Source organism: Halichoeres trimaculatus, unplaced genomic scaffold (assembly GCF_033239565.1).
Source record: "Halichoeres trimaculatus isolate MK-OKI-2021-1 unplaced genomic scaffold, fHalTri1.1 fHalTri1_scaffold_17, whole genome shotgun sequence".
Classification (NCBI taxonomy): domain Eukaryota; kingdom Metazoa; phylum Chordata; class Actinopteri; order Labriformes; family Labridae; genus Halichoeres; species Halichoeres trimaculatus.
In genome coordinates, this window is record NW_027437195.1 from 12,181,089 (window position 1) to 12,195,447 (window position 14,359).

General features: G+C 39.7%; 1 protein-coding gene across 1 annotated transcript in view; it reads right to left on the minus strand.

The window, feature by feature from the left end:
• The window catches only part of myo6b (myosin VIb), a 44,141-nt gene that overhangs the window by 12,558 nt on the left and 17,224 nt on the right, over positions 1 to 14,359 (minus strand). The window contains exons 15-25 of the mRNA XM_074692508.1: positions 14,023 to 14,095; positions 11,847 to 11,974; positions 9,221 to 9,316; positions 8,698 to 8,868; positions 7,352 to 7,390; positions 7,012 to 7,105; positions 6,433 to 6,563; positions 6,153 to 6,230; positions 5,900 to 6,029; positions 4,183 to 4,273; positions 2,099 to 2,249 (exon numbers count right to left, since the gene is read on the minus strand). Of these exons, the coding sequence (XP_074548609.1) occupies positions 2,099 to 2,249; positions 4,183 to 4,273; positions 5,900 to 6,029; positions 6,153 to 6,230; positions 6,433 to 6,563; positions 7,012 to 7,105; positions 7,352 to 7,390; positions 8,698 to 8,868; positions 9,221 to 9,316; positions 11,847 to 11,974; positions 14,023 to 14,095 (1,182 nt within the window). The remainder of the gene's footprint in view (positions 1 to 2,098; positions 2,250 to 4,182; positions 4,274 to 5,899; positions 6,030 to 6,152; positions 6,231 to 6,432; positions 6,564 to 7,011; positions 7,106 to 7,351; positions 7,391 to 8,697; positions 8,869 to 9,220; positions 9,317 to 11,846; positions 11,975 to 14,022; positions 14,096 to 14,359) is intronic.

Genomic DNA, 14,359 nt, shown 5'->3' on the forward strand with positions numbered 1-14,359 from the left:
TAAAAGCAGTTAAAACAAATTCCTGTTAATTCTCATTAATGCCTGTTAATTTCCAAAAATACCAGTGAAAAGTTTCCAACTTTGAAAATTCCTGGAATTTTGCAACCCCAATTCATACACTGCAAAAAATGGAACCTTATGAAGTGTTTGACTAGACTAAATATGAGCCACATTTACCTGACTACACCAGAAAAACATCTTATTTCAAGTTATTTAAAGACAAAAATTAGATCTGAATTGCTTGTAACAAGTAAAAAAAAATTGCCAAAGAAACAAGAGACAAAGTTTCTTGTATTAAGACATTTTTATAGTTTCAAGCAAATTTTCCATTTAATATTTCTTGTTTCATTGGCAGATTCTTTTTACTTGTTACAAGCAATTAAGACCTCATTTTTGTCTTTAAATAACTTGAAACAAGACATTTTACTGTACCGGTAAGTTGAATGTGGCTCATATCAAGTAGAATTGACAGTTTTTACTTAAAGTAAGACAAAAACTCACGATTAGATTTCATTTTTTGCAGTGTATGTAGTAGAAATCCTTGAATCTGTCTGTGAACTGCACTTAAGAGATAGCACGATATCTCAACAAGAACAAAACCCTAACATTACTTCTTAAAATGATGTTATTGCATAAGGATCTTCGAGGGGCGGGCCTCAAACACTAAGGTTTCCTATGGTTCTGGCCTTGACAGGTCTCCAGAGGCCTGGTCAGTCAGAGGGAAGAGGGTTTGTGGAGTGCGGAGCCATGAACAGATAGCAGCTAAAATGAAACTTGCAATGCTGAAATAAATATTTTTAAAAACAAAGGTGTAAGACATAGAGAGGTTTTCTTTGAGTTGTAAAACAAGAAAAGCTAATGTGAAGATACTTGGGGTAAATGGTAAACGTGCAAATATCTTTTGCACTCTTTTGTTGAAACTATTCACTCCTTCATTAAGTTTGGGTGAAAAATCAGGTTGTTGCCAGACAAACACATGCAGCTCAGTCTCTAAATTCTGAGAAGTTTTCTAGTGCTTTTTTGTATGTTTGAACACAGCTACCGACATATCACAGACTCCAGTTACCATGGCACACTTTCCCATGAGGTAATCCAGCAAAAGGCTGACTGACGCAGTGCCGGCCACTACAGCAGCCACGAAGCTCAATTCCCCATTTCACTTGTCATACAATCAACACAGAGAGAAGAGGTCACCAGATTGTGAAGATTCATTAGTGTGAGCCTCTAACAGTGACACAGGGAGGTGAGATGACAAGGTCTGCTCCCTAATGTACAGAGGTCTGAATGACAGCCATTGGCATCTCATGCATTATTTAAGAGAAGACGCCACACCAGGGCCAATTTCTCAGCACTCAAAACACCATGAGTGTCGACAGTTGGGATGCAAAAAGCTAACAGGGAGACAAAAAGGAGATAGCGGCTGATTGGCAGGGTCAGAAGTCACAGGTGCATCATGGTCACCCTGGATACCTGGAGGCGACTTTCTGCATACCTGTTGATTGGATACAGGCAATGACAGCATGCAGCATGCCAGTAAAAAAGAGCAGACAGTGGTAGAGTTGATGACCTGATGTCTGTTGTAGAGGTGTTGGCAGTGAATTTCTGTACCTTAAGGATCCAATAAAACAAGTGCTTATTGCCCAGGGAGAGCTGAGTTTTCACAGAGCACCTTTGCACAACAGCCAACACTAAATTAATTTATTTGATAGACAAGGACAGAATTATTTTTCTTCACCTAGCTCTTCTCTTTATCCCAAGGTGATTGAAAGTATTGATTCTGAAAGGATGGAGGAGAAAAGGGCATAGTTGCTTAAGATAGAGCACAGCGAATGACAAGAGCAGAGTGCTACATGTGTCAACATGGAGGAGAAACACGATTCTGATACTGATGTGTTTTAAAAAATGTGCAAAACACTGACAATTTTGTTCAGATACCTACAAGCTGAACAGAGAGAAAGTTCATACAAAGTCTTTTGCCTACACTGTGCAAACTCTGAGCACCTGCAAAAGTGATGGCATGAGCAACTTTCAAGTCAATAGAGATATAACGCTTAAGCTTTATGGTATGACAGAGGTAAGTATAGACCTGATGACTCACCTTAATCTTTGCTGACAGAGCATCTATGGCGGCTGCCAGCTCTTGAACCTTTTTGGCCATCTCCTGCTTACCCTCCTTCAACCCGTTTACAACCTTGTTGAAACGTTCCATGTGCTTCTTCAGGTTTCGAACCTTTACCATACCATCGATGCTGTGAAGAAAGGAAAACGTAAAGTCACAGATCTAAAATAAACTGTATACAGAAAAAAACAGTCACTTCATCCTTCATCCCTCAGGCACTGCAGTTGTGGATGAAGGCTCCTCAAAAGGGATGCACCTGAGATAAGATAAATTGTTAAAATGTAGAGTAACTCTTCATTTAAAGGTCTGAGCCTGAATATAAAACAGCTGAACTTCTGTCAGATTTACTTTGAGAAAAAAAAATCACTGTCTATTATTCAGGTCAATGTGGCGGTACTTGTTGGGTGTTGTGCTCATCTGCAAAAAAAAGAGAGGTAAGGGATGGCATGTGGAAGCTGTGACAGTGGTAAGTGGAACATTCCGTAGTATCCAGTAAAAAGGTGATTTGAACAAAGAAAATTTGTTCCAAAACAACTGAGATCAGGGGAAGCTTTCTCTAAATTGTAAGGATCCAAGATCCCAGGTCATCAAAAGTCTGAGAAATTTTCAGGAGGCTTGAGAAACTCATGATCTAGAGTGAAATATTTTGAGATGCTAAAGCTTTTTCTAGATCCTCACGCTGGTCTGTGATGAGTGTGATGAGCAGAATGATCGTCCAATCACCAGGTGTGGTTATTTTTGAAGGTTCAGACCCTGAAAACATTTTCGAACTAGAGGGACTATTTCTGTGGAGGATGTATGAAACTGTCTGTCTGGGGTGTCAGGTTAGTTTGTAACAGATGCAAGGAGGGAAATAAATATTCATGGATATGTTTGGAGTCAAAGCTTGAATACCAATAAAATTTGATACCTCATAACATTAGGATAAGACTTTTTAATACTTTTTAAGGGCCTTAATTTTCCCACAACTGATTTATCAACGTTTTAAGACCCCGCGGACACCCTGTTTAAGCACCTATATGCATCTTTGTGACAGAGAGGAAGAGGAAGAGTGGGTGATTTTCCATGCTGGACACGAACACAGCATTGCAAGGTTGTATATTTTAGAACAAATATGTTGAATTGAAAAAAAATATATATTATGAAACAAATTAATATTTTTTACTACATAAACACCAAATAGTACCAAATATTGGTACCGGTGAGCACCGGTACCGATTGCCAGTACCGGACATTGGTACCTTATCGTTTCAAATGTGAAAGGTGCCCATCCCTACACCAACCCCAAACCCTTTTCATAACTAGGAGAGGTGTTTATGTAAATAAAATTGTGTTAGTTTCTGCACAATTCTTTGTAATAAAAGTTATTTTTTGGGGCTTTTATTCCTTTAATCAGAGAGGGGAGGATAGTGAATAGAGCAGGAAACAGGGAAAAAGTGGAGAGTGACATGCTGGAAAGAGGCCACAGGCCAGACTAGAACCAGGCCACCCGAGGGGAAACCTCAACCAAGACTGCTAAGCCATCTGCACTCCAAGTAAAACATTTCACTGTTACTCAGGACAAAAAGCTTTGCATATTTCAATCACATGCTTGACAAATATATATTCTTCACATTGAGCTACATCAGGTTATTAACTTTGTCTGCTGGTATCCAAAGTTTTCTCTTCCTTCCCCACACATTCTGTCACTCACAGAGACAACGTGATACAAAAAAACTATCTAGAAACTCATCATCTGGATGGCTGCTTCCACAAGAGCCATTTTTCCAAGTTTCCAATACAGAAGGACACGCTGTATTTTCAAAAGCAGTACAGTGAGACATCATTTCTCCACAGATGACTTTGGAGATGGATTTGAACCCTTAAATTCACAATGTGGGAAAGCCATCAAAACCAACCAAGCGTGAACCATTTTAAATAAGAAGTGCCCAAAGAGACAGGGTAAGATCGAAGACTAAGAGAACAAAGAGCAGAGCAAGAAAAGAAGATGGTGAAAAATTACACAGGTGTGTGTTTGCTTGTGATGGTGTGTTGTTAAGGACATAAAAGAGGACAGGACTCACCGTGGCTTGTGCTTCTTCTTACACAACCACATGCGGACGGTCTTCTGAATCTTAATGCAAGCCAAGGCTCTGTACCTCATCTTGTTCCGAACTGTAAGAAAAGATGAGTCAGTCAGGGAGGTGTTGAATACTTTGAGCTGTCTCAGAGGGGGTTCAGGCCCTGATCATGAGCTGGAGAGTCCCCTCTTTTAGTGTGCTCTGGGACCTGTACTGTCGGCATTCTCTATCTCAACTTTGTGTCCCGAAAAAGTCCAAAACACATTGAATCTGCACAGATTATAGCTTTAAAATCACCGCAACTCTTAAATTATTTACTGCTTAGGAAGTGGTAACACTTGCATGCTCTCCCTCTCATACACACACAGACCTGCTAATTGAAGTGTCATAAAAAGGTGAAGTGTTGAAGTGAATGAAAGACCACGACTGAGGATATGAGCTTATTAAAGGAATAGAGCAGAGGCAGCAACGTTATAACTCTAATGTAACTTCATGTCATGCTTTTACACAAATAAGCTGTAGCCTGCACTTTGTTTTATGGTGAGAATCAATAGCTTGGTGAAGAATGTAATGGTTCAAGGAACTGCTTTTAGAGTACTACTCCATACTGCCCGAGGCTGCTGCTGCTGCTGCTGCTTTCAATATTCAGAAGTAATGGAAAAATGTGAAATATGATTGAGTAAAGCTATCACGGCTGAATAATAAACTGACAAGGAAGACAAAGTCAACCTCTGGAAAGGGAAATAACTTCACTGAAAAAAATCTGTTGTGCTACTCCTCTTTAAAATTTACAGTTGTGGCCAAAAGTTTTGAGAGTGGCACAAATGTTGGTTTTCACAAAGTTTGCTGCCTTAGTTCTTACAGTAGCATTTTTTTGTAACATTAGACTGCGAAGAGTGATCAGATGAATAATAATTAACTGCTAAGTCATTCCCTTCTATAAAAAATGACCTTTGTTAAAAGGTCAAAATTTGTGCCATTCTCTAAACTTGTGGCTGCGACTGTAGATTTAATGTCACTGAAGGAGCATATTGTGGCTGGAGCCAAACCAAGGCTGCTGCAACAAAGTCCTGTTACATGGGAGCCTCTAAGTGGAGTAAGCTGATCCTGAAATGCAATTAAGTTAAAATACAACTGATATAAAGTCCTACAATAAAAAAAAAACTTTGAGGCATAATACTAGAGGTGATTTATTGGTAGGTAAAGTTGGCTGAACCAGATCAAATCGCGGGCATGTCCCTATTTACATGGCAATTCTTTACTTTCTTCCTTCTTATTTGTGCAATTAAACTTATTGGAAAATGCTGGCAGCTCTGTGACACTGTCACAAACCTGGCTTTTGCTCTCTGCCTGTGGAGTCTGTCTTAAAACAGACTCTGTTCCAGCAGCCTTTAATTTGCTATCGGAGAACTTGTGAGCTGGTCTCTCAAAATGATTTTGAAAGTCGACTGGAGGGGCTGAAGAAGATGAATCAGATTGGAGATGCTTTGACTGCTGACTTTGTGTTATGTGGTTCAGGACATGTTGACTTGTGTTTAGTTTGTAACTTTGTTTGAATGTGCTGCTGCCAGACTTATCCAGCACACTCCTGTAAAGTACATTATTTATTAGGTTTTCATGGTTGATTAAATAAATGTAAAACAAATAACTAAAACAAATTGAAAGACTGAGACAGTTTCAGTTCTTCATCCAGAGCCGTGCTTCACTGTGTTTAACCTACGTTTGATGACAGACAGGCTGCACCACTGGACCTTCTTCCAGCGGCTGCACACCAACCATGTGTTGACTTTCTTCAACAGCTCAGCCAAATGGTCCGGATCAGACTTCATGATCTGGTCAAACTCAGCAAACTGAATTTTGAACAAAGACAAAAACACAAATCAAACATCAATCCTTGATTTTAAAAGGGTGTTTGTGCTCTCTGGAGCTCTAATAACATCCAGGAGTTATCAACTCGTCTGACTTCTTCATACCTTTCCAGGACGAAAGAACACCCTGGTGAGTCCAAACTTAAAGTCCATGTCGTTAAGTCCCAGTGCTTTGAACAAAGCCTGCAGAGGAGGAAATTCTCATTAGCGACACCGCTACATTGTAGATTTGATAGAAATGCAGGGCGCTCAACTTCTTATCAATCTACCAAAAGCTTTTTTACACAACTAATAAGTCTTGTTTTGACAAAATTATCTTAAAGGTTTGATGGATTCCCTATTAATCTAGAGAAGGAAAAAAACGATGAAACTTATGTAACACCACCTTGCAGAAAAGCCGAGGATTCAGGCGTGTGAGCTTGTCAGGCATGTACTGTTTATACATGTTATAAAGCTCATGGAAAGGCGCTCTGGAAGGAAACCCCCCCTGCATCAGATCCAGCACAGACACCATTCCTGGACACGTGAAAACAGACAAAGAAATCTTTGTTTTGGATGTAATGCATTTTCAAAGAGAAACAGGACTGGTTTAGGTGTTAAAGCACATGGTAAAATGTAAATAACTGACAGTACATCAAAGTAACTTGAGTGTGAACATACACAAGGTGAAAAATGTGTATCTGCGTGTAAGTGAGCAATAAAAATAAATCCCCGTGGATGAAAACAAGTGGTCTTTATGACACAAAAATGTTGCTTTTATGTAACCTCAGCCGCTACTGCAACATTCTTACTTCAGCTTCATTAAGCAGTGTGCAGTGACTGAAAACAATTCATATGGAATCATATTAGATTAAACCTTAACACAATATAAAAACTATTAATCCACAAAATGCCATGCCATTGTCACTTTTTAAAGAACAATTTGTTTTAATGCCTTTTTACTGTTATTAAAACTGAGTCTCACCTGAGCACTGCAGCTGGGAGAGAATCAAAGCTCCCTCAAACTGATGGCTGATCATCTTCAGGTTGGGTTTTACACAGCGAATGAAACTTGAGCCCTACAAACACAAATGGTATCAGAAAAAATAGAGTGGTTTCAGCACAGTGCCTCACAGCCTTTTTTTGTCATCATTGTATTGATTAAAACAGGTTTGTGATAGTTCAGCAGTAAAAAAACACATGTATACCCAGAGCGTCATGTGAACAACGGGGAGTTTTAATGTCATATTGATTGTAAGCAGAGAAGACAGAGAAGTAATAATAACATATACAATGAAGCTGACATGAAAACAAAAATTACTCACAGTGCTTCTGAGCTTTTCCAGCAGCAGGTTCAGCTGAGTCTGTGTGTGCAAACCAAAAAAAAGATGATTTGTTGTGAATGTTTGTAAAGAGGATACCCCAGACAGATAACACTGGACCTGAGGGGAAAGAGCATTCACCATCGCTGCTCCCTCCCTCTGGAGCTCATCACCTAAACACATCTGTGACAGCACTGACCTTCACATGTTTAAGTCCCTGCTCAAAACACATCTTTTCAGAACTGCTTTCAACTCCTGATTTTCAAAAACGTTATAGTGTTTTGTCTTTACTGTGACTTTTTAAAAATGTTTCTACAATCTATAAATTGATGTCAAGTATTTAAAAAGCACTGCATAAATAAAATGTACCATTAGACAGGGTAGCTGTTGCATATATAAGTGAAGAGTGAAATAGGATGAAACAAAGTGTTTTAATGTGTCTTCAAACACACACAAACACTCAAAAAAGGGTGGGGATATTAAATTAAGGAGGCCCAAAGTCACTGCCTTGAGGAACCCCAAATCCATTTTTTGTACTCAGAAACATAAGAACAACAAGAACCCACTGATAAATAGTTTGTGCAGTGGTACTTTTGCCTTTTTTCTTCATCTTCTCATATTTAGCTCCACCAAGGAGGTCATGTTTTTGAGAGTGTTTGTTTGTCAACATAACTCAAAAAGTAACAAATAGATCTTGATGAAATTTTCATGAAATGTTCAAAATGGGATAAGGAAGAACTGATTCAATTTTTGTGGTGATGCGTCACCGTCTGGATCCAGGATTATTTTAAAGTGTTCTTTATCATTGTGAGATAGGGCTATTTCACCATATATGTACATAACTCCACGATAAATAGTCGGATTGCTTTGCAAAACAATACAAAACAAGGTCACCATCATTTCTGACAGATGTAAAAGTACAATCCAGATCCTAGCAATATTCTGGATACTAAGATCTGGAATATGAAATATGTACTGGGTCATCAAAGTTTCAACACTGTCAGGTAACAAATTATGGTACAAACCTGCAACTAACACCAAATTGTAGCAGACAGTCTGCTGAAAAGGAGTGTAACATTAAAGTAGGACAAAAGTGTTGGTGACAATCAAAATGTGCTTGGTGGAGGTCTGCTTTTCTAGATATTAATTATATTCAATCTGTCTTAGATACATTTTCCCCCTTAACTTTTCACCATTTTTTCCCCAACTGCTTATTAACTCATGAATTACTTTTACATTACAAGTGTACTTTGGCGTGACTGCGTTTGACCTAATAAAATGGTACCACATTTTGTTCTGCTCAGAGATTCTTTTTCACAACAAAAAAACACCTTAATATCAACTCTTACCTTGAACTTGTTGCCGACACTGATGAAACTAAGTTTTCCTGCTTTCTGTTTGGAGTCCTTGGTGGTGTTGGAGTTTTCAAACAATTCTCGAACAAATTTGTCTTTCGATTCACAAACTAAACTCTCCAAGGACATGTGCAGGGCGTCATTATTCTTCTCCACAAACCGAGTCTATGGATACACACAGGTAATCACATCCATCAATATGGTTATGCAATTTTACAGATAAAGGAGAGTGCAAACACAAATCAAGAGTGTCAGTTTCCCTGTTGAGTCTGGCACACATTAGGAAAGCACATTTAACTATAACAGATGTGTTGTTGTGATGTGTTGTTTCTCACAGTTTAACTGATTGACTTTTAACTGGCTTAACATTACTAGTAATTCCACTGTCTTGTGTATAACTGCAAACAGTGTTAAAGATGTCATTGAAAGAAGTTTTTGGTGAAAATAAAAAACCCTATATTCTGAGAATACCACCCAGCTCTAATAGACCTATCATAACATCTATGCTTTGACATACTGTTTCATAGCACACTGCTCCAGCAAAGTGCCTGATGATAAAGCCCTCGTCATCCCGCAGATTCCTGTGAATGGTCAACTTCGACTTCCTGGGAACCTAAGTGGAGGAGGAAGAAAGCAAATCAAATTTAATGACAGCGCTAAAACACATATGTATTGATTTCCCTCCCATCCAATCCATCACCACCTCTACAGCAAGAATCTTGTTTATCCACACAACTATTGATGAGGGAGGCTGGTCTGCAGAATGAAACTTCTGATCAATGAAATGCAAAGAGATCCAGCAAAAAAGCTTCAAAGAAGGCAACTAATAGAGGCAAAATCTCAGAGTTTGTGAATCAGTGGTTCATGGTTATTAAAAGTATTTACCTGCATGGACACAGGCATTTGGTGAGCACAGGGTGAAGGTGTTATTTTGAAATACCACATATACACGATGATTGACAGCTGCCTCTCTTGTGTATTATTTTCGGGGATTGTAAAATATGTTAGAAGCGAGAGCTAAGAAGTGATTAGACTCTTGAAAGAAAAAAAATATATATCATTTTTGTCACCCCGCTCCACTCAGATTCACCCATAGTCCCTCCGGTCTCTACTGAGCAGACTCTGGCTGCACAATGGCTACTAATGCAGTGCCTGTGACAGGGGAATTTTGACTTCAAGAATCTAAAGAGCTAAATGGCAGAGCCACGCTGTCCACTCTAGTCTATGGTCTCGAGCCACACTAAAGTCATACACTGATGTGACTTGGAACTTAAATTCGGCTCGCCCCTCAAAGTGATACACCGGGGTGGAACAAGTTGGGTCCTATCACAATGTTTAGGGCAGAAATTACCCCTACAGCAGTGCTTTTGTGCAGCAGAAGCCCAGAGCGCACGCACCAAACACCCCCTCCCTGCTCCTCTGCTGGTTTCCTCTGCACTCAGACAGGGCCATTTTTTACTTGACCAAAACACAAATAAACGGACTCCCACCGAAAAAAATCTGATCTCGGTCTGCATTGACCCTTTATTCAGAGAATTTTTAGCGCATTACTTTCACACAAGAACACCGCTAAATAAGGCTCTAGTTCTCATCGTGTCTTAAAACGGCGCTACCTCCGCTGCAGAGCCACAGCTGGCTACGAGGCACTCGCCGCTGCATCAGTCCGCGCGCGCGGTGTGCCAAATATAAACAAATGCAGGTAGTCTGCCAGGACGAAGGGACACGATGAGAACTAGAGCCTTATTTAGCGGTGTTTTTGTGTGAAAGTAATGTGCTGAAAATTCTCTAAATAAAGCGTGAATGCCGACCGATATCAGACTTTTTTCGGTGGAAGTCCGTTTATTTGTGTTTTTGGTCAAGTAAAATATGACACCGTCTGAGTGCAGAGGAAACCGGCAGAGGAGCAGGGAGGGGGTCTTTGGTGCGAGTGCTCTGGGCTTCTGCTGCACAAAAACACTGATGTAGGGGTAATTTCTGCCCTAAACCTTGTGATAGGACCCAACTTGTTCCATCCCGGAGAATCACTTTAAAGACTTGACACCGATCTCAGACTCAGGCTTTGATGTTATGGTTTTGTCACAGGGCAGACCACTCAAACATATGTGAGGGATCGTGGCCATATTGGAAGTTGCAAGGGCTTCGCGTACAGCTATAGGTCTCTTAGTCACATGACCTGAGCTGTACCTGTGATTGGGCCAGCTCGGGATCTTAATATCCTCTAAACCACTGAGTTAAAGGAAAATTCACTCCCCCATACAGTGTGTGCCGATAGTAACTTTTTTTGGACCAGAATGTAAAGACCAGAATGTTGAAAACGGCTTTTTTTTGGCTTGGTACTTCTGGAGCTGGGCTGAAGCAGACACTCAAGGGACATCAGATTTTAGCACTTCTGCATTGTCTCATACTCCTAGACCTGAGGTTGCCACTTGGACTTGACATGGCCTCATGACCAAAGACTCAATATTCACTTGGACAGGCAAAAAGTGAACTGTGCCTATCTCTGACAGGATACTGTAGATCCTTCAACAGTTTTGATCAGATTAAAAAAAAAACATAAATCATTTCTAGTGTAAAGACAAATGTGAATTCACAGCATATTTAAGCACCGTTGATTAGGATTTATAGCTTTCACTTTAATAACTGTACGGCAGAGCCTTTATTTGAGCTTTAACTTTCTCTACACCAAAGTGTGGCTGCAATCAGCCACCTCTAATCTCAAACTTGAATTGGTGTCAAGGCTGCACTTCTAAAAGGATTTCATGCTTGCAGAGACACAGGCAGGGAGACGAACAATAGCGACAATGGCAGAGACAGAGGGAGGGACCCTGCATCATTCACCGCACTACTGTCACACACACACACACACACACACACACACACACACACACACACACACACACACACACACACACACACACACACACACAGTAAATGGAAAAGAAAACGTGAAATGCATTGATGCCTGGTCTCTCCAAAAAGTACACAAAGAAAGAGAATAATAGCAGAACACTGGAGAGAACACAAAGACAGAAACAGAGAGATGCCAATAAAGCTTTTGAATTGGTTGGAAAATTAGATACATTGTGAAAGGAGAAAGAGGAGAAAGAGGAGGGAGAGGGGGAGCACAGCTTGAGGGATCTGACCGTCAGTCTGAAGTGCTCTTTATGCTTGTTGTGAACAGCCAGAGTAAAGTGTTGGTCGCTGGGCTGAGGAAGACGATTCTCTTCATCCAAAATATCAAGGACTCCCACCAGCTTTGCTTCCACCAGGTCTGAAAAGAGACAAAACAAGTATTAGGAGCAATAACGTGATTAATGAAATACTAGATACAGATTCAGCTGTCTGTTGAAACAAACAAACAAACTTATGAGACATAACGAGCCAGATTCACCTAACAAGGGTGGAAAGGTGTCTGATTTTAAAACGTCATAAGACAAGAATGATGTCTGAATTGCTTGTAAAGAGTCAGACAAACCGCCAACGGGGTAATAGAATGTACTTTTTAGTTTCTTAAATAAAGCCATTATTCTTATTTCAAGAAAGTTTGTAGGTGTGTTTTTCTGGACTTGCTAGGTGGATGTGACTCATATTAGTTCTTATAAGACATTTTTTTAATTTTACTTAAAACAAGACTTAAACACTTGCTTAGATTTCAGCTTTTGCAGTGTGAGTAATTTTGAAAATCTATAGCCCCTCTATTTCTTAAAGATGCACAATATATTGGTATCAATATCGGTACCAGCCGATGTTGGTCATTTCCTTCAACATATCGGTATAGGCAGATATTTTCTCATTAGCTGCCTGCATTTTCAGAGCATCTTGAACAATCTTTCAAGATCCAAATAATACTGTTTTCTTTGACAATGTAAACACCAAAACTACCTAAAAAGAGTGGACCGTATTCTTTAATGTCTCTCTTCCTGTTTTTGATACAAAAAACAGACAAAACATACTTTTTTGATCACGTTCATCTCGGCGCTCCATCCTTTGATCCTCTCCATGGTCGTCTTTTCTCATGATTGCACCAGTCTTTTTCTCTGAACTACCTTGACACGTCATCACAGATTTTTTTTTTTTTTTAACCAAAATCGATATCAGTAAATATCGGTTATCGGCCATAACAACAATATTTTCCAAAATTTTCCTGTCCGTGCATCCCTACTATTTACAATGTGCATCTTAAACTGCAGACATGTTTAATGTAAACAACAAATCCTCAAATCTCTTCAAAGCTTTTCCGTGAAGAGTAAGGAGGGAACCACAGAGGCAGAAAGTTTCAAAAGCAGCCTCCAAAAAGATAAACAGCTTCTGAATGACATTTATTAGAAATCTCCTCTGTTTACTCTCTGTCTGCTTTTGAATATTCAGAGCACAAAAACAAGTTCATCAGGATGCTCATTTAGCCATACATCTGAATTATTCATTTGGCATCCTGTGTTTGGGATACAATGTAATAGCCAAGGACCCCTGAAAGAATTTGCATGAACAAGCACCTGTGCATAAATCCTGAAGATTGATGAGTGAATTAATGGCCAACCCAAACGGTCATTTGCAAGTCATAAATGTTATTCATGACTGTCAGTTAACCTCACACCTGAATAATTGCAGCCTTTGAAATACAAATCAAACTGCTTCACCTTGATACTCTGACTACTTCATCCCATCATGTGAGGATTCGTTCGAGGACAGAGACAACTCCAGTGAGGAGGCATTGTTCCACTGGCTTCTCTTTGCACAGAAAAAGAGCCATAAAACCCCCAAATATTCATTATACTCTCTCCAGACACATGGATATGCCAGCATCTTGGATAATGAGAAGTTCGTATTTTGGTCCCCCTGACAGGTGTGTTTTCGTTGCTCTGACGTGCAGACCGGAGCACAGGGATCAGCCCAAATGAATGTGGGTGAGCTGATGTTACATTTGAACCAAATTTAGTCCATTTGGTGTGTGTGGGCTCCACAGAAGGACTCACTCTGTCAGTTATTTTGTGTTTAGAGCACACCCCCCTCAAAGGCAGCACTTCATCTTAATGATGTTCCCGAGTGGCACTCGATGAAAGGTCAAGCCAAGATACAGATACATGTACACAAACTCCTCCACACGTCTACCTTTGATTCTGCTCAGTGGAAACAACTCAGACTTCTAATTAGCTTTAGCAGGAGACAAAACGTCAGACATTTTGTCCCCTTACTTTATTCTGTGGACAGAAACGCTGAAATTCGTTTTATTTGAGTCTTCAGGAAAACTTTTGAAAGGAGTAAACTTTTAAGAAACTGCAGATTTAGAGGTTTAACAAGCTGACATAGACTGAAACTTACCGATACAATCTTGGTTGTCAACATAATGCACTTCATTCACCCCAAGACCTTCTTTTTGGTACAGCTCTTGCTCCTGCACAGACAGGCAAATGTTGAAAATCAGTCCTCAAATATAGTAGGGATTTTCCAGTTACAAAATCAAAACATACTTTTTTTTCTAAATGGTGATAGAAAAATGAACCAAAACAAATATAAACTTCAAACTACAAAAAACAAAGATTCAGATCATTAGACAGAGGCTTAAACCAGAGTTGTGGCACATTAATTGGACCTTGGAAGAGAGAAGAGTTAAGAGATCACAGGAGGGAAACAAGCCTCATCATGTCCCTTGAGAAAT